The sequence below is a fragment of the Corella eumyota genome, chromosome 2 (assembly GCF_963082875.1).
Source record: "Corella eumyota chromosome 2, kaCorEumy4.1, whole genome shotgun sequence".
In the NCBI taxonomy this organism is placed as follows: domain Eukaryota; kingdom Metazoa; phylum Chordata; class Ascidiacea; order Phlebobranchia; family Corellidae; genus Corella; species Corella eumyota.
Window position 1 is genome coordinate 6,249,585 of NC_137491.1, and position 20,804 is coordinate 6,270,388.

Below are 20,804 nucleotides of genomic sequence, written 5' to 3' on the forward strand. Positions count from 1 at the left end.
TTAAGCTTGCGTAAATTTGTTTTCTTTTAGTTTAACTATACTTTATAGTCCAATGTTTAATTTTGTCTTTATGTCAGTCTAAGTATTATTTAGCTTGCACATTTTTAAGCTTGTACCTTAAAAATTTAGTTTATTTTATTGATTCAGTTGTAAATAATTGTATGAAACACCCCACATTTTAATTTATTTATTACAAAACACCATGTTAATTTATAACAAAATCCACGATTTACTAAATAGATTTTTTGCGATGCAGAAAAAATAATTGTTTTATATGTGATGGCAGGTATTATTGCAAACTTGCTCAGATAGCCTTCAACGAGTTCGTTGCATTGGAACAGATTTGCTTAAAATTTCATAACAGTCATCGATTGGACTGCTGTCATCAAGTTCATATCTAAACAAATATGTTTTATTTCATATACTAAAATAATTTTTTTATTAGTTAAATTTTTATTCCTTAGTTGTACAACCAGCATCATAGTTCATTGGTCAAGACATTTGGCTCTACAGATTAGGTTAAATGTTTAATTTCCACTGTTTTCATGTCACAGCTGTTTTAAGTGAAATGTTAGTAAATATGTAGTTTTATTTTATTAAAACAAAAAATTTCCTTGTTAAGTACATTAATTTTGTTGCAAAAAATGTTATTATTTGTTACCGTAATTTTTTCATAAAGAAATCCCTTGATGCATCATTACATTTTAAAACAGTTGAGACAACTTTCACCATGCTATTTCTACATAAATTAACATAAATAATAAAATCAAAGAATATGAAAACCTACCGGTTATAAAATAACTTAATGCTGCATAGTAAAGAGCAAAAGTATAAAATTGCTTTAAACATATAATATTAAAAAGTTATTTACTTAATGGTTAAAAGTTGTAAAATTTGCATCATAAATTTCCCTAGACCCTTTCTTTGCACCTTGTTGATAAGTTGGATTTCATAACTAATAAAAATAAAAAGTTACAACAAACAAACAAACAACATTGGGCAAAATTTATAAATATATTTTGCCTGTATAAAATATAATTTAAAGATATTAAGCTAAATTGAAATTGGCAATCTTTTTATATATATTAGATTTTTTAAATAGCATGCCAATGTTTAGAAGTTAATACTATTTTGCTTAGGTTTACCAATACACAACAGGTTTTCCAAAATCCAAATCGAACCGAAAGCTAGAAAAGGCAACTGGATTGTCATCATTATCATGAGCAAGAAGAAACCAAATTCGATCATCTTTTAATTCCCTCCACTTTTCTTTGTCATTCCATCCCCAACTGTCCTCATATCTTTATAATCAAATAAATTTTATTCTAATATTGTCACATAAACAACTTGATCGTAATTATAAAATGTCTTTCTTTCATTTAAACAAAAATAAAACTTTGTTGGTAGCCTATACATTTCTGATTTTATAGAAATATATACTTTTGCTACATAACATGTAATTCGAATTTTAAAAAGCTTACAAATCTTCCATGTTTGTTTTTGTTAGTTCAAATGCCCAGTTCATTGTTTCTTCCTTAAGACTTGTTCCAATTTTACAGGACAGAGATAGGTCAAGGTTGTTTTTTGTAAATTTTTGAAATGATATTAAAGGTGCCAGTGGGTCTGGTTGCTATATAAAAATTTTAAACTAATTAACAGAAAAAAATTACTTTAAAATGTTTAATAAAATTACAAAATAATTAAACAATTGCAATAAGAATAAACATTTAAAAGGACCTTGTTAGCTGTTTCAACTAAATTCCAATTCTTGTTGTTTTGTTCCATTTCCTGTTAGACATAAAAATTTAAAAATTGTGTTTTTTGCCAGTAAGTAGAAAATTCCACAAACATTAATGCTACATCAAATAATCATATATATTGCTTTGCTGGATGTTAGTTAATATATTTATCTAACCTCTTTTTGTTTTTGTTTTTTTTCCTTCGATTTAACAGATTTTCGCTACAAAAAAGCACAAAAAAATTAAACGTTATTATAAACCACATTATGCCTAATTAAATATAAAGTAATATTGCCATATAAGTACAATTTTAGTTTTGACTAACATTTATTTTTATAATTCTTACCTTTATCTAAATAAAACAAGATTTTTATTCGTAATTTTTAACTAGGTCCATCTTAAAAATTGGGTAACTGAAAAACTAATATACAAAAATACCCAAGTGTTTTGAAAAATAGTGCTTTTTATTTAACAACGTTTTCCAAACCAAAAACAGAAGAAGTACAGTACAAAAGATAAAACACATAATAAGCATTAAAAAAACATTTAAATTAGTTTATTAAACTGTTAAGCTATTAACAAATTTAGAGCAGCAGTACTTTCCGCACAAAATCCATAGTGAATAAAAAATTCTGGCTTTGAATTTAACAAACTTTAAAGTCTACAGAAATACGGACCAAAAAAATTGTTAAATACTAATTAGAAATATTTACTAAATATTTTGTTAAAATCTAAATTGGTAAAAATTAAATTTAGAAAAAGTTAAAACATTTAAACTTTAAGTAAAACAGAAATAATTAATAGATGATAAATGAAGAAGTACTTTATGGATTAGAAGATGGAGAACAATAAAAGAAAAATATCTATATGAGCAAAAACCAACAAAAACAAGTAATACTGACAAACATACACAAATACACAAAAAAGCTCTAGTTGAAAGTTGTAAAACCACATAAAAATGGCAGCTGCGTTAAGGGAAATTGAATATATATATATACATACCGTTTATTTAAAACTTAACTAAAAATGTATGGTCATACTATCACAAATAAAAAAAAAAGCAAAAACTGTTCAACACACCAATTTGCAATTTAGTTGCATTGGCATCAAGCATTACAGCAGTTTTTAAATGAACATTAGTCTGTACAGTATATATATATATATTTATTTAACTTAAAATAACTCCTTTACAAACTGTAGCGAACAGGTCTTGGTCGATGTCGAAGGCATCTTTTAGCAGCTTCTGTCATCACTCTTTGGTCATGAGAACCCCCACAAGCAACTGACACCCAATGTTTGTTTAAGCTGGATTTTTTTTCAGGTATTGTTTTTCTTCTTGTTCGATACACAGACTTACTAGAAACTGTTCGCTTTTCCACGAAGGTCTGGTGTCCAATCAAACTACTCTGTTCAAAATCTGTGGCATGTAGAAGCTCTGAGGAGGGTGAAAATTTTGTTGCAAGAGATGAAATTTCTTCATCCTTATTATTAAACAAATTTCTTTTTATATTATCCTGTTCCAATATTAAAGCTTTGCGTGCTGTTTTCTCAGAGCGTTTCTTATTGGTGTGTTTGTGCCGACGAATAGGAAATGAAATGGGAGATGGCCTTTTAAAACAGAAATCACGTTCAGGTGAAAGAAAGGGCTCATCCATGGTGGAATTTATTCCTTCATCATGATCCTCACAGGTATCATTTGGACACTTAAAAGGAGTAGGTGTACGAGGAGCAGACTCGTTTAAAAACTTACGAATCACTGGAGTTTTTATGATGTTGTTATCGGGGCTATTATTTCCTTTTGGGGTTGATTGTAGAGGAATACTTTGCTTTGACTCGGGGGAAAGAAAACTGATGCTGCGTAAAGCAGTTTTGCGACGAGATCGAGTAGACATTGGAGTTGATGTTAAAGAAGGTGGGGACAATGAACCAGAAACCTCTATGTCTGAATTTTCAATACCACTGTCTTCTGGATTAAAAGGTATGTTAGTATATAAAATGTCTTTAATTATTTCACTTGTATTCGCCAAAATCTGAAATTTTGTATCATCTTTTTCACTATTAAGAAATTTTGAAGGTGAAAATGCTAAAACTTTTATGGGAGAGTTGGATAGAGAAATGTCCATTTCATCAAAACTTTCCTCTCGTTTATGTTTTAGGATATTAGGGCGACTTAGACTCCTTGACAAATCAATATTCTCTTTTGATCTTGATTTAGTCTTAAATAACCTTTCAGTATTGCCTGAAGGTAAAGTCTTTGACATTATAAATCGCTTGAAACTCGATATTCCTCGTAAGTTATAAGGAGGTTGTTCAACGGCAGATGTGGGTTTACTTGTACCTGAAGTTTCTTTTTCTTCAGTTGAGCTATCTTCGGATTTCACTAAAATCTTGGTATTAATATTTCCGACTAATTTATAATTTTTTGGCAGCTGTGTTAAATTAACGAAGTGTTGGTTAAAGTTTGTTACTGGTGGTCTGGGGTTGTTTTCTGCTGTGTCATATACTGTTGTGGTTTCATTAAAATCCGAAAGTTGAAGATCAATCTCAGAAGATGTCTCCCAAGATTCCATTATTGAACAAAAAAACACATCTTTGCCAAGCGTTACTGCAAGAAAAAATAAGAAAATATGAATTTGACAAAATTTTTTCTATATATATATATGTTATATATATTTATATTATTGTAATGTTACATCAAAAATTAGGAAAGGGATTTTAGTTCTAAAGTTATATAATTATATTAAAAACATGCTTGTCAAAATCACAAGCTTATTTTTTCTTGCAAATAACAGTGTGAAAATAAAATTTCTTAGTTATCAAATTGTCAAACTATTTAAAAAAATTTCTCTAACTTTTTCCTAAAACTTGGCTTTATTAAAAATAGAGAATGAGAGATATTTCTAAAATTTTAGTATCACTAAATAACAAAAAAAACAAAAAATGGTTTATAACCGAAACATTAAATACTAATAGGCTATTAAAAAGTTATAAGTAATAGAATATTAACTTTACATAAAGCCTGATAAGTAGCCAAATTACTTTTTGTTTAGTCTGTTAGCCCTTACTTTCACTAACTTTACTACTTTTAATAAATATTATAAATTACAAAAAAATCAAAAATTTCTTACCGGCATTTTTTTTTAATATATTGTTTCAAAACAAAATTTTCAGTATCATTTAATGTAAGATAACAATGAGAATCGTTGTTTTTCTGTATCTTTGTTGCTGTCTTCGCAATTTGAAGTCCAAAGTAATATATAAACAATATTATTTAAATTTCTATTTCAGTTGCCGCATAAAACACAACCATCCAAATTATATTTCTACAAACAGATAAATAGTAAAAAGATAACAACCTTAATAAACAAATAAATAAATATTAAAGTTCTTTCAGTGTGCTTGCCTAATTAAGGCCTTTCATCTGTTCATTTTTTAACAAATCTAAATAAGTAACAAGGATAATAGCTAATTAAAAATGTAGTATGTAACAACAAAATAACTACCATACATACTGACATAAGAAATTCTATACTTAAAATTCGTGAAATATATTCATCTGATTCGTTTATCGCTTCAATGCCAATTAAGTAATTGATGTGCTCTAGTTTACAATTATTTTATTTTTGCAAAACTAAACAATTAACAAACTAACAACAAATAAAAAAATTCTGACAACCGTTACTGGCAAACTATTCGTATAGGCACATCGATTTTTCCTTTGTTTATCTTTGTACACGTCAGACTGTCAGTTGCCTTCGCGCGAGTAACAACGTACCGTATTTCCCGCGCTTGGCTTCGATTAGCAGCTGTTAGATAATGTAAGAGAATCCCAGTGAGTTTAGTATACGTGACGTCATACTTGTGCGGCAAAGGTTACAACTTTGTGTCTAAAATAGACTTGTCTCATATATACCTATTGCGTGAATATTATACAAATTAATAAGAAAATTTACAACCTTTTATTCCTACATTTCAAATACAAAAATTTTACCTTTATATAAATTTTCTTAATTTTTTTAAACAAAGCTTTTTAAATTGACCTTTATAAATTAACTAGTCATTATTTTTCCGAATAAATTTGCGCAAAAAGCTGTGTTTATTAGAACATGTCTTATTGCCGGTAAAATAAAACTTTCCAAAAAATTTATATTAGATCAAAAGGTTTTTAATCATATAACACGAACCACCATTTTGTTTGTAATTTTATTCAACTACCTGTAGAGTTGTGTAGTAGTCAGATCACTTGGCTTCACCACAAGAGGTCTTTTGATCCCCACTGCTCTTATGCTGTAGCCCTGAAGTAATGTGCTTTAAACGGTATGACCTTTTGCTGAGCCAAAACTCAATCGACAGCCTAATTATCGGGCATTTATAATCTCTGATATCTCGAACTGCCAACTCGAAGCCGGGTGGAAGCAACTGATGTTGTTCTATGTTTAGGTCGTGAAGTCGTTCTTCCCACATCGAAATTAAATACTGTAAAAAATACTTAGAAAAAAAACAATTATGTTTATTCTTACAATATTACAAATAAATACATTTTAAAGTGATTGTGCAGATTTAATTTTTAATTATGTTATATTTTTTTTACAATTTGCACGATGATACCATTATTTTTAAAATTGGTCTAGTCTTTATTTAAAAAACTATACCAGATTAAGGTTATGTTGTTATTTTTGAAAATTTACCGGACGCAAGCGGTTGATATTGGCTCACAAACACTTACAGGAAACATAACCGGCAGCGTGGTGTAATGGTAAGAATACTTGGTACACCACACATAAGGTCGTGGGTTCAATCCCCACTGTTATCATGCTGTAGCGCCCTTGAGTAAGGCAATATAAACGGTGTGAACTCCTGCTGAGCCAGCACTTGATCAGCAGTATAATTATCGGGCAATTATAATCTATAATATCCCAAACTGCCACAGGCAACTCGAGACTGGGTCGGAATAACTGATGTTACTCTATGTTTAAGTCGCGCATTCGACTTTCCCACATCGAGGATAAAGATATATACAAAAACAAAAAAAAAAAAAATAAGGTTTGACTAGCTATAATCAAGGCTAAGTTTACCTTTAAGTCGGTCTTAGTTTTGTTTAAAATAAAATGACTTTAACGTTGTTAACTAATACATTGTCAAATTGTTCAAGTTAGCTTATATGAAGCCTATAAAGACGATATGTACGTTTATTTTAGTTATTATTACAATTATTTTAACTAATTTTTTAAAAAATGATATTCTTGTGCAAGTTGGATAAATTCAAACATAATTAAGAAATAAACCCTGCGACCACACAATCCCTTTAAAGATAATAAATTGTCATTAGAAACATAAGTTCATAAAGGAAAAAACTTAACTGTACGAAATAGTTAAATGTAAATGGTACGCATAAGGCCTGGTTTATATTATTTAAAAATGTGTGGAATCAAATTACTACTACTAATGTACATAGAAACGGTTGGGACAAGTTAAGTCAAAAACATGACCAGGCCTTCCCCCAGAAAAGAATTTTCTAAAGTAAAATGATTCTTAGTTTTTCTTTAAAAGAATATAAGAATTAAAATAGGTTGCATTCAGCACTATAGATTTTTAATTTTTTTTAAATTAAACAGTTTTAAAACAGATAAAACGCATGAGCATTCAGGGACCAGCTATTTTGCCAAATGTAAACGAATGGCTTTAATCATTTAACGACGGGACGCTGTCACGCAAAAAGTAAACGGTAATCTCGTAATAACCACAATGCTGCACAGCTGACCAGTAAAATCTTAACCTTTTGTTATACATTTAACGGCAAGTCATATATAGTCAGGTTTTTAAATAAAGCTATAGAAAAATATCTAAAGTTTTTAAAGGTTTAATGTGTGCGTCAGTTTTACCCACTAATACAAATTAAGTAAATATTTTTTAAGTGTTTTGCATGATGAAATAAATATTTATAATGAATCAAACGACTACGCATTAGTATAAATAATAGGGATGGGCTGAAATCCAAATTACTCGGATTCGACGAGCCCGAGTATTTTGTCACGATACTCGGCCGAGTACTCGGTTATGACGTCATTTAAACGTATATAACTGTTCACGAGAATCTTTCCCGCATAATTTTAAAACTGCAAAATTTGCCAAAAAACACGTATTTATGGATTATAAAAGGTTTAACGTTGGCAAAACTACTTACCGCTGATAACAACATCATTTTAAGTCCAAACGAAAATGTTTAAGTCTCAAATTTATTATGCGTAAAATTTGAGACGGGCTTGCGGGTTCGTTTGGCACATGTGCCAAACAAAATGTGCCAAAAAATGGCACAAAATATTGGCACAAAAAATGTGCCAAACAAAATGTGCCAAAAAATGGCACAAAATATTGGCACAAAATATGTGCCAATTGAAATGGCACATTTTATGTGCCAAAAATTGGCACATAAAAAAAATGTGCCAAGGTTGCCAAAAAATTTTTATTTTTACATTTATTTTTTCTTGATGTGAGAAAGAAAGCTTAAAGACCTAAACATAGAGTAACATCAGTAACCCCGACAAAGTCTCGAGTTAAATTTGCCAGTGTGGAATATTATAGGTTGTAATTGCCCGATAATAATAAGATGCTGGTTGTGTGTTGGCAGCATGAGTTTATACCGTTTATAGCGTTACCTCATATTGCCAGTGTTACTATAGATATTACATTACATGTAATGTAATTTATATAGTGTCACGCCATTTTATTTATTTATTTGTTTTAATTTTTTTATTATTATTTATTATAATAAATTGATGTTAGTGTTTAAAATCTAATTCGATTATAAATACATATATATCAAGGTAAAAGTGTTTTTAAAAATAAAATAAAAATAAATATTTTTATGCCATGATTAAATCACAAAGACTTTAAAAAGTTGCACTTTTAAATATTTTATTTAAAAAAACAATGTGATTTTTGTAGAAAGGTCGGAGACGTTTGTAAATTAAAAAAAACTTACCTCAAAATTAAATTATCACTGCAAATTACATCTTGATTTTTTTATTTTTAGTTTACAGAAAGTTGCTTTTATTATTAATATCCACGACGTGATCTTGCAACAAACTAAAAAGCTTTATATTAAAGTATTTTCTATTGATAGATATTTATACAAACGCAAAAATCAAAATTAAATCGTATAATTTTTCTTAAATATTTTGTTATTACAGTGTTTATTGGTGGCAGAAACTCCAAACACAAACTAGATTTATTTGATAAATAAAATATGGTTCGAAATTATTTGATTATTTTTGAAATACATAAAATTTTATAAATAAAAAATATATGCATAAACATTAACTAAGAATATTACATACCTTTGATTTTTAATTAACAAACCAGCATTTAATATAACAAACAAACAAGAATTATTTTTTAATTATCTTCAAATTTTAAATATAATAAGATATAACCGACCAAAATTGAAAAACCTAATATCAATCTTTAAATTTGAATAAACAAACACCCATTAATTAGTAATTAGTGATGAAAATTTTAATTTTAATTCATTTTTGAGTTAGTTATATCATGATATACAATTGACCAAGATTTAAAAAGTTAATAACAACCTTTAAATTTTAATAAACAAACACCTATTAATTAGTAATTAGTGATAAAAATTAAAATTTTAATTCATTTTTGAGTTACCAATATCATGATATACAATTGACCAAGATTTAAAAAATTAATAACAACCTTTAAATTTTAATAAATAAACACTTATTAATTAATAATTAGTGATAATTAAATATTGTAAATAGGAGAATGAAAACATAATCTGATAATAAACAACATACTAAAATGTCAGATTTTTAAATTCTAAGGAACTAAAGATATCTTAAAAAATTGGGACTAGAAAGAATAAAAATAATAATAATAATAAAAATAATAATAATAATAATAATAATAATAAGTATAATGACAATAACAATATGTTTCGTAATCTAAGATTTCGAACCATAATAAAAAAAATGTAGTATAGGTAAAACGTAGTATTTTTACTGCAATACGTTTAAATATGTATATAACTCATTTGTTTTCTAGTAATCTGTATTAATAACCACATTTGCTTCGATATGAAAATGCATTTGTTATTGCGTTTATAAGTAACCTTAAAACATATTATGTTTTGTTGGGTATATGGTACTAATAGAATTTTTTAAAAGGTGCAGTTACTAGATATATGTATTAAACTGTCTTGTTAAATAATTAAATCTACTCTATTAGTGACTTTCAATATAAATTAAAAATGGAACAAATCATGCAATACAAAATCACATACAACAAAGCACACATAAAACAAATTAAATATTAAATAATGGGCAAAAAACTAATTTTAAACCTTACTTTAAACCCCAACTATTTATGAGTTTTTGCGCCCAGCAAACCAAATAAATTTTTTTCTTTATAAAAACGATAAGAAGTAAAAAAAAAATTACGAACAATAGAGATAATAAAAACATCTATATAAAATGAAAATTAATGGACAATCTATGTATGTTTAATTAATAGGCTTACAACTAAAATGCCGACTATAGTTTATGCCAGTGACCAGTCTTAATAAACTACTTAAAAATATTTTAGACACCTTTTATTGAAATGAAGTCATTTTCCAACTTTGAAAGTTATTTAAGTGAAAAAAAACAATCTGAATTTAAATCTTGTTAAAGGTCCAAACATTAAATCTCCTGAAAAACCTTTTGAATCTAATATATTTTGCAGCTCACTTAAGGTAAATTTTTTTTTTTTAATTTTTATCTTTGGTATGGAGAAGTTTGCCTTCACAACCTAAACATAGAGAAACACTGTTTACCCTAACTCAGTTTTGAGATGTTTAAGACTTATATGCATTAAAGGTTTTTTAATGTGATTTTATTAAAGATTACTAGTAGTGGTTTAGACACTAAATATCACCTCATTAGATTTTTGTATGTTTTTTGTAAATTATAATTTTAAAATCTTTTAATAACTCAAAAAAATTAGTAAAAAATTCCGCTTTTTAGAATGTTAAATTATTCGGAAAAGCGTACATAAATTTCTGGAAAAAAAAAACAAAAACGAATACGCATATGGAATTTATTATAAAAACAGTAATTGTTGCGCATTTTCGATTTAAATATAAAATATTTTTTTAAATATAAAATATACCCACAATCGTAAATCATAAATATATAAGGGTATACATATATAAAACAAAATCCACATTATATTTTACGATATATTAATGCTTTCAGCAATGTTTAATATTTGTATTTGGTTCTTTGCAAAATTTTTAATTCAGACCACTGATATTTTGTAATAATCCATTCAGTATTTGTTGGTTAGAACTTTTAAAATTTCAATGACGTTCGTTCCCGTCTGTCAAAGACCTTTTAATAGAATAAAAAGTTCAACTACATTTATTTCTTAATTAAAAAATCGTTAAAAAATATTTTTCACAAATACTTAGTCAGTCTAGTACTAAAATTCTAACAGTGCCTGTCATGTAACATAAAAAAAGGTTATTACGCAATAAATTCATATAGAATATAAATATTAGTCGCGTTTCTTTTTATTTATTACATCTCTTTAATAGCGATTTTTAAGTGATGATTGATAGTGAATCAATGTATGCACCCCGCAATAATCAATAAAAACTAAATATTTAAAATGATCAACTAGTTATTTTGTAACAAATTTTTGGCTAGGTTTTATTATAGGACTATTAAAACTTATTTATTTAAATTTAAACAATCTAGGTATTTTAATTATAACAACAAAAATAAATTTATAATTAAACTTTTTTGGCATCGCTATAGATAAATCATGTTATCCAAAATTTATATTTTTATGTGATTTTTTAAACGTGATTAATGGTTAAACTTACGATATATAAACTATTATATTTAGAAAAATCTTTACATTATCCTTAAAATTTAAAAACTTAAAAAAATATTTTTAACCAGCGGTTTTATTGTATTGCTTTTATATCATACAACAAATTAAACTTTATGCATTAATCACTGATTTTTAAAATATTAAAAAAAAACAAGAAATCATTTTTAACACGTTTTATAATGTATTAAAGCATATATATTTTAACTTTATTTAAAAACGACCATTTTTTATTGGACCTGTGCATTTAATAATAATTTGACACATTTTTTTCCAAGTATTGCCCTTTTATTAAATTTGCACAATATTTTTTTTAACACATTTTAAAATTTTTCAGATTCTCCCATCTTCCCATATCGTACATTTTTTTCAAATTGACACATTTTCCAAATTGGCACACTGGCAATTCACACATCTTGTTGGATTATATCAAAACATTTAAAAAGTATATTATTAAAAAAAATCTGAAAAAAAATAAAAAAACAGTTAATTTTTAAACATTATTTAAACAAAGCTTAATTTTGCAAATTTGCACATTTTGAAGAATTAGCTCAATTTTGCAAATTGGCACATTTTTGAGAATAAGCTCAGATTTGCAAATTGGCACATAATTCGTACTTTTACCTTAAAACATATAATTACCCTTAACAATCCACAACATATTGGCACATAATTAAGAACTAGCTCAATTTTGCAAATTGGCACATTTTGAAGAATAAGCTCAGATTTGCAAATTGGCACATAATTTATACCATTATCTTGAAACATATCATTACCCTTAACAATCCACAACTTATTGGCACATAACTGAGAACTAGCTCAATTTTGCAAATTGGCACGTAATTAAGAATCAGTTCAATTTTGCAAATTGGCACATTTTAAAGAATTAGCTCAATTTTGCAAATTGGCACATAATTTATACTACTATCTTAAAACATATCATTACCCTTAACAATTCACAACTTATTGGCACATAATTAAGAATCAGTTCAATTTTGCAAATTGGCACATATTTAAGAAATAGCTCAATTTTACGAATTGGCACATTTTTAAAAATAAGCTCAATTTTGCAAATTGGCACATAATTTAAACCATTATCTTGAAACATATCATTACCCTTAACAATCCACAACTTATTGGCTCATAATTAAGAATCAGTTCAATTTTGCAAATTGGCACATATTTAAGAAATAGCTCAATTTTACGAATTGGCACATATTTAAAAATAAGCTCAATTTTGCAAATTGGCACATAATTTAAACCATTATCTTGAAACATATCATTACCCTTAACAATCTACAACTTATTGGCACATAATTAAGAATCAGTTCAATTTTGCAAATTGGCACATAATTAAGAATTTAGCTCAATTTTACAAATTGGCACATTTTTAAAAATAAGCTCAAATTTGCAAATTGGCTTATAATGAATACTATTATCTTAAAACATATCATTGCCCTTAACAATTCACAACTTATTGGCACAAAATTAAGAATCAGTTCAATTTTGCAAATTGGCACATAATTAAGAATCAGTTCAATTTTACGAATTGGCACATAATTTGAACCATTATCTTAAAACATATCATTACCTTTAACAATCCACAACTTATTGGCACATAACTGAGAACTAGCTCAATTTTGCAAATTGGCACATACATAAGAATTAGCTCACATTTTTTTGGCAATTCGGGCAAAATCTTTATTTTACCTATTTTCATGTAATTGTTATAAAGAGACAAGACACTATCATACTATACCATATAATCAACATACAGAGATGCTAAGCGCTTTCCTACACAGGTTTGATTGTCTGTTTGTACAACACCAGTGATAATCTAAAACGTTAATATTACTTTTAATCCTTTACTATTGATTGGCACATTTACTAGCATATTTCGCAGAATGACACATAATTTGTGAAATTTTTTCAGATTGGCACATTCTAGCTTGGCACATTTTTTGTGTCATTTTTATGTGCCATTTCTTGGCACATTTTGTTTGGCACATTTTTTGTGCCAATATTTTGTGCCATTTTTTGGCACATTTTGTTTGGCACATTTTCTGGTACATGTGCCAAACGAACCCGCAACCCCTATTGTAAAATTTAGTAAAAAAAGTGTAGTAAAAAGTGTATTAGTTGCGCAATTGTTGCTTAAATAACGTAATATAATTGAAAATAGATTATAAATTATTAGAAAAAGGCAAACCTCGTGTTTTTTTATGTTTTGTAAATCGTATACGATCTTAAATGACAAATTATTACTCGGCGTCCGAGTACTAAAAAATGCTCGACGAGCACGAGTATTAAAATAATCATAATACTCGGGCCGAGTACTCGTACTCGGATTCGATTGGCCCATCCCTAATAAATAAATAAGGAAACTGAAATAAAAAGCAATAAGCTGTCATGCGTAGGATTTAAAATAAATTTTTATTAATCATTAACAAAACCACTTTAAAAAAGTTTACCACAATTTTTTAAAATGTCACACTTTTTTATTTCAATAAATTTGGCACAATAGTGCTAGAATATTTATTCGCACTTTACAATACAAAATTTTGTTTTTGATTTTTGAAGTTTAAAAAGTGGTAGGTATTTACATATAAAAGAGACGCTTGGTTAAAAAAGTAAAAAAGGATGCCGATTTCAATATTGTATTCATTGTGAGGTTTTTTTCTGTTATAGAAAAGAGATAAGCTTTTTAAAGGAAAATATATATTTAAAATAATACTTTTATTTAACAATTTTTTTTGGTTTTATTAAAAAAAAAACTAAAAAATGAGAAACAGGCGAAATATTTATGTAGGGCTGCTTGTTACACTGGGCTTTCTGTATATTACTTTGAACATAGGTAAGTGTTTTACCTGAATGTTAAAGTTAACTAATTTTTATTATATTTTTGGATATGGCTGATGATATATTTCAGTTTATGTTGAACTTTGTAATTTCCAGATTAACGCTTATTCTGTGGATGAATTATTTCTATTTTTAACCAACGGTCTACTTTTTTTACTAGCATCTTTTTTTAGTTTTTAATATTGTTTTTTTATTTAAGATTTTTCCCGTTATTCCTCTTTTAAACGAAGTCCAAACAAGTTTATGATACGAAAAGAAAACTGGATTGAAATGGAAAAGTCCTTTGAAAACAAAGTAAACTTGTAGTTTTAGTTAACCTTGGTTTGTTTATTCCTAGAATCTTAATGTCAAGTTAAGTTGTTCTGTAAACCAATAATAATTTAAACGTTTAGAATTTAAATTTAAAAGAAATTGCTAGTTATGCTATATTTATTGACAATTTATAAAAAGTCAAACAAAAAAAAAAGGATAATATCAAAAAATTGATTTATTTTATTTATACAAAAACACATATTTTTATATACACAAAAAAAGTGAAATCCTTTAAATATTAATTCAATGCAACTTTTAGCCTCATTATAAACACATGCCTGACGTAATAGGCATCGGTGTAGAAAAATGTGGAACACACGCCCTGGCCCATTTTTTGCAACCACATCCAATGATAAGGTTGAGTTCACCAATGGAAGCCCATTTCTTTGACGCTTATAACAAACGAAAGCTTGGGGCAACATTATACAGGTGAGAACTGTAAGTTTACACATTATTCAGGTGAAAATTATAAAGTTCGGTAACTATAATGCTTAATAATTATAAAACTGTTTTAAACTCTGTATAAACTTAACGAAAGGAATCAAACATTGTAATCTCTTTTTTCAAAATCGAACAGGGAAGAAATTTAATATTAAAAACCAAATATTTTTTTGTAAAAACCATGTAATTTGATTAGAGATTTGATGCCGATGGCTCCAAATGGCACAATGACAATGGAAAAAACGCCGGCCTATTTCAGTTTTCATCCCAAAGAAACACCGAATTTAATTAAAAACATGGTTCCAAATGCAAAGCTTTTATTAGTTTTATGTGACCCAGTTCACCGAGTGTTGTCTGATTTTGTGCAGGAGGTAAGATAAAGCTCTTAAAATATTTTTTTATTTTTTTTATTTTAATTTTTTTTTAGTTTTTTAAGCTTTTATTACAAATAAAAAATAGTAAAAATTTTAATAAAAAGAAATCTTTTTGGAAAAATTTTGTGAAGCATATAATTATTTACGTCATTGAACACTCTAGTGATTTCCTCAACATGCCAACACATTATCTGAAAAGTAACACGAGCCTAAGTTATAACGCTTGATTCATGAACCATGTCTTTTTAACAAGCATCATGAAAAAATAATGTAAACGTGATCTTAAAAGTGTTATCCTATAAATTCATTAAAAACAATACAACAACCCTTTTTTTACTTTATTTTTAGGGAATCATGTACACACTTACAGGAGCCAATGCTGATATACTGAAATATAAAACTGTCGACGATTATCTGGCTAAATACATTGACATCGTCGGAAGTAAACATCTGCCTTGTAAACCAGAAAAAACCATAAAGGAAAGTCATGATCTTTTAGATCTGGACCGTTCAAATTACCTGTCTACTATTTTGACAACAGGTTTGTATGAAATACATTTAAGAAGGTGGTTTGAAATTTATGACAGTTCTAGCTTGATGGTTATTGATGGAAATGAAATGATGTCCAATCCAGGAAAGGTCATCGAAGATATCCAGGACTTTTTAAAAATTCCTAAACTACTTTTACGCGAAGATTTTGTCAGGGAGGAAAAGTCTGGATACTATTGTTACAAAAACTGGAAAACCGATTCGCTCAGTTGCTTACCGAAAGGAAAACAAAGAACAAGGGGTGGAAAAATGAAATTAAGTGAAAATGCCACGAGCATATTAAAAAACTTTTACGAATGCCACAACGAAGCGTTGTACAAAAAATTGGGCAAACGTTTAAACTGGTAAAACAATTTATATATATCGCATAGTATATAGGCCAGTGTAGTAAATGTAAAGCAGTAATACTATCCTTTTATGTACAAATACCATATATAGTCATATTGTATAACACCGTGTAGTTTTTTATATCCTTTTGTATCTAAATAGCATGGCAGTCTTAATTTTTAAAACATAAAAGTAACATGTTGTTTTATTGTTTAAAACAAAACAGTAAATATTAGTTACCAAAAATTTTTAAAAATGTCAAAATTCGGAAACATTTAATATTTGCAATTCTATTTCACCAAAACATTATCTTGACAATAATTATACTATTTCTGGCAACAAACTAACATGCTAATTTTAATGGTCAATAAAACAATGCTTTTAAGAGAACCCGTCACATTCAAAATAACTTAGGAGTTAAAATTCAAAACAAACTTTACAAAGAATTGTTAACAAAAACTTTTAGCCCTAACGAAACGTAGGCGTGTTTGAATAAAAAGACAACAAAAGCAACTAAATCACACTAGCTTAACTATTTGTGTGTCTTTTGAAAAGTTTTGTTTAAATGTAATTTTATACTTCTTTTCGTTACAACCACGTTTGGACCACTTTCTCTACAATCAACTGATAAAAAAAAGAGTTAAAACTACTTGAGCAATATAACTAGTCTAGCTGAGCAAGTTTTTTTGTGTTATTTTCTTTAAAGTGTAAATTACCCATTTTAGTTGAAATTTGTCGTTAGATATTTTAGATTCTTTAAAAATAGAATAGTAATAATGTTGTCACTTTGTAAGTTAAAAAAACAAAAACACATTGTGTTACTTTTCTGGCTTGGAATTTCATTTTTATGTTGCTACCATTTCGTACAGCAACGCATCACTAATAACAGGTATGCAAAACAACAAAGGTAAACCGTATTAAGTTTCAAGGTTTCAAAAAATTAATTATATAAAATGTGAAAGATCTGCCATAATAGTATTGGAATATTATGAAGATTTTTTTTTAGGTCGCACGAGATAGGAATTCGTCCAAAATTAAATTTTTTTATTCAACCGAATGATGAATATTTTAATTTATGTTTACAACATTGTGGTGAAAAATATGGTAAGTTTTTTTTTAACAAAACTAAGTTTCAAATAATATAAATATTTTTGAAAATTGGATTAAATTACGTAACTACGATGTAAACGTTATTTTGAATTTCAAATCAGATCAACACGTTCAAAACGTTGTATTTTTCGTAAAATCGAACTACAACAATTCTTACTCCCGCGATGTTGTACGCCGCACGTGGGCGTCGTTAAGCTACGTTGGTGAATTTAGGCTCCGTACAATATTTGTTTTGGGAAGAAATCCTACTGAAAGATATTTTAATCCCAATTTGGTCGAAGACGAAAACAAAACTTATGGTGATATTTTACAGTTACCGTACGCCGAAAACAATAGGTAAACTATGTCTTAATAAATACCTAAACGATTGTATTAAATATTTATTTCAAGATATATTTTTTACATTTTGCATGTTATTGTAGTCTTGTGCCAGTGAAAACGTTAGCAGCTATGCAGTGGGCTTCCGAAAACTTGTTGCCAAACGACCTTTACGTTTCGATTGACGATGGCGTTTTATTTGATATGGTGAGCTTACTAGAAAGCATAAGAAATGCTACAACACGTGTACGTGTAGAAGACTGGGCCGAGTTTCCTTTAATATGTGGTTTTGAAAAGAGTAAACATCAAAAACCTATTCGAGAGCCAGTAGGAGAATTATCGAAATATGCGATTTCAAAATCTGCGTTCAAATGGCATGTTTATCCCACGCACTGCAAAGGCGGTATGTACACAACGTCCGTATCCTTAATTACCAAACTTTACGAAACGTCGCGTTATTTTGACATAATAAGTTTAGATGATGTATGGATAACTGGTATTCTACGTCAGGTCATTGGAATGCCAGAGGAAACTGTCCTTGAATTTCCAAATACCACAAAACACCACTACGCCAATATTAAGGGTAATTTTAATTTAAACTTTGTTGGAATAGAGGAAAAGAAAAGTTACCTTGGCGCCTGGGAAGATATATACAAAAATATTCCCATATTGTTTAAATACTGTACTTGCAAATACAACAATCTTTTAAACGGAATACATAAAAAAGTTACAGAAACCAATTTAAATAACTATGCTGGTATATAAAATGACAGCAATTTTCTTGTCAAACCTTTATTGGTTCCTTTATTATATTGCATATAGTAGCTTTTGTACTTTAACTGTAACTATTTTAGATTCACATCAAAAATAAAAATATATTAAATTACATACGAACAAAGAGAGCTTATTTTTAAAGGGTCATCATGTATCTTTAAGTTTAATTAAAAGCATTTGTATGGAGTGAACACCAGGCATTTTAGAACTAGCAATGTCATCACAATCAGCACCAAATGTATGAAGTGGTATAACCTCACAAACCATGTCCCATTTATCCAATAAGTGATTAATTGACCATGTTAAACTTCTACACTGATAAGTGCATAGGAATTTACCTGCTTCCGAATTGTTATTTATTTCTTTTTTAAAAGTTAGCAAGTAGTAAATTGTTGATATAATATTTTCGAAATCGGCTTCGTCATAAAAACAGTCAGATCCCAGAATAATATCTGGTAATTCCCAATTTTTAGAATAAACCAAATGTAATAGTTTGGGGGATATTTGACCCCAAGTGAGGCCCATTATAAAAATAGATTTATTGTTATCGATGTTGTCATGTTCATTTGTTGTAAAATCAATAAATTTATTTAACTGATTTAAACAAAGTGATCTTCTTATCATCTTAAAACACCTAAACAATTAACAGCATTTTATATTTTTGAAATGCAAAGTGGAAGTCATACATTTAAAATATATCTTATTTGTGTAAACTTAAAATCAGTTAAATTATTGAACCGGCAGCATGGTGTAGTGGTAAGAACACTTGCTACACCACATGATGTCGTGGGTTTAATTTCCATTGTTCTCATGCTGTAACGCTCTTGAATAATGCGCTATAAACGCTATAAACTCCAGCTGATCCAGCACTTAATCAGCAACATAATTACTGGACAATTGTAATCTCTATAATATCCCAAATTGCCACAAGCAACCAGAGACTGGGCGGGGTAACAGTTGTTACTCTATGTTTGTTTAGGTTAAAATATACACAAAATTTACCTTAGGTAAGTTTCACTGTCAGTAATAGTCACACTTTTTGGATTTGCACATTTCGCAACAATAACACTTGGTAATGAAGTACCTGCCCCTATTTCTAGAACATGCTTATCTTTGAAGTATGTCTCACGATTAGACCAAATAAATTGAGCTAACACAACAGAACATGGCCAAACATGTAAGCCATGGTCACTGTCAATCGTTTCTTCGATCTGAATCGAAAGAGTCTTACTTTTTTCATCTTTAGATTGGTCTATAAATTTGAAGTGTCTTGTAATAGTTAACTCATCAGCATAAGACATTTTTAAAAATATTTCTGTATCAATTTAAATATTTATTTATTATATAATAAACAATACACTTTTTGACCACAAAAACAATACTAAATCTTTGGATCCAAACTATAACTAGTCAAAATATACAATGCTCCTTAAAGTTTAGGTGATTTCCCTTCTTTTTAGTAGACACTTTTTTACGACTTGAGAATATTTGCAATTAAAGATTTATCCTCAGATTATTAATGTTACTTAGCATAAACCGTATACATTTTGCAACAATTGTGTTATTCCTTTACGGCAAAGTGGTATACATAAACTTTTAAATGTCTAACTTTTTTTGTGAATATAGACGATTTATGATTTAGGTTTTTTGTCATATAACAAATCAGCTTTTCAAGATTGTGTTTAACTTTATTATACTCTAATATCTTAATCGATAAACATAACTAAAAAGTATGCGTTATTTCTCCTTGAACCAATTATATTTTAGCTTTAACTCAACATTTTTAAAATATTTTATAGCTAAAAAACATCTTAGTTTCTATGCAGCACACTTAATTAAATATATATTTTGATATCTAAATCAGAAAATGCTTTAAAATTATTAAAGAATGCATGTTTGCGTCAAATAAAGCATGAGTGGGGATTTTCAAAATAAATGGGCGACCTAAAAGTTTTAAAAAAAAACTCAAATTTGTCCTAAATGATATTTATTCATAACCAAACCCTATACAAACCTGTTATGGATAGCACTTCACTATCCACGTGACATTGCGTCACAACGCACACAAAATAAATGATCGAGCGTCGTCAGTTCGACACTTTGACAA

At 28.0% G+C, this 20,804-nt stretch overlaps 4 protein-coding genes across 5 annotated transcripts; 2 read left to right on the forward strand and 2 right to left on the reverse strand.

The window, feature by feature from the left end:
- Positions 1 to 177: 177 nt before the first annotated feature.
- On the reverse strand, positions 178 to 5,090 carry LOC145742084 (N-alpha-acetyltransferase 40-like). Of its 2 annotated transcripts, XM_082559837.1 has the most exons (8): positions 4,868 to 5,090; positions 1,916 to 1,960; positions 1,738 to 1,788; positions 1,482 to 1,630; positions 1,146 to 1,301; positions 872 to 955; positions 662 to 739; positions 178 to 397 (listed from the first exon to the last, which is right to left on the reverse strand). In XM_082559837.1, exons 1-8 carry the CDS (start codon positions 4,871 to 4,873, stop codon positions 316 to 318), a joined length of 651 nt encoding a protein of 216 aa, XP_082415963.1. In that variant the 5' UTR covers positions 4,874 to 5,090; the 3' UTR covers positions 178 to 315. The 2 variants fall into 2 exon arrangements, with proteins under 2 accessions (XP_082415963.1, XP_082415962.1); XM_082559836.1 differs by lacking the exons at positions 178 to 397; positions 662 to 739; positions 872 to 955; ... (2 more) ...; positions 1,738 to 1,788; positions 1,916 to 1,960 and adding an exon at positions 2,333 to 4,344.
- A 9,210-nt stretch (positions 5,091 to 14,300) lies between these two features.
- Positions 14,301 to 16,862, forward strand: LOC145744141 (heparan sulfate glucosamine 3-O-sulfotransferase 1-like). Its single transcript, XM_082562254.1, has 5 exons — positions 14,301 to 14,487; positions 14,692 to 14,786; positions 15,064 to 15,233; positions 15,442 to 15,616; positions 15,968 to 16,862. Exons 1-5 carry the CDS (start codon positions 14,415 to 14,417, stop codon positions 16,514 to 16,516), a joined length of 1,062 nt encoding a protein of 353 aa, XP_082418380.1. The 5' UTR covers positions 14,301 to 14,414; the 3' UTR covers positions 16,517 to 16,862.
- A 296-nt stretch (positions 16,863 to 17,158) lies between these two features.
- LOC145744140 (beta-1,3-galactosyltransferase 5-like) lies at positions 17,159 to 19,011 on the forward strand. Its single transcript, XM_082562253.1, has 4 exons — positions 17,159 to 17,384; positions 17,502 to 17,599; positions 17,707 to 17,941; positions 18,028 to 19,011. The coding sequence occupies exons 1-4, from the start codon at positions 17,272 to 17,274 to the stop codon at positions 18,686 to 18,688; spliced, it is 1,107 nt and encodes a 368-aa protein (XP_082418379.1). The 5' UTR covers positions 17,159 to 17,271; the 3' UTR covers positions 18,689 to 19,011.
- LOC145744142 (histone-arginine methyltransferase METTL23-like) lies at positions 18,732 to 20,002 on the reverse strand. Its single transcript, XM_082562256.1, has 2 exons — positions 19,700 to 20,002; positions 18,732 to 19,331 (listed from the first exon to the last, which is right to left on the reverse strand). The coding sequence occupies exons 1-2, from the start codon at positions 19,996 to 19,998 to the stop codon at positions 18,845 to 18,847; spliced, it is 786 nt and encodes a 261-aa protein (XP_082418382.1). The 5' UTR covers positions 19,999 to 20,002; the 3' UTR covers positions 18,732 to 18,844.
- Positions 20,003 to 20,804: the final 802 nt, after the last annotated feature.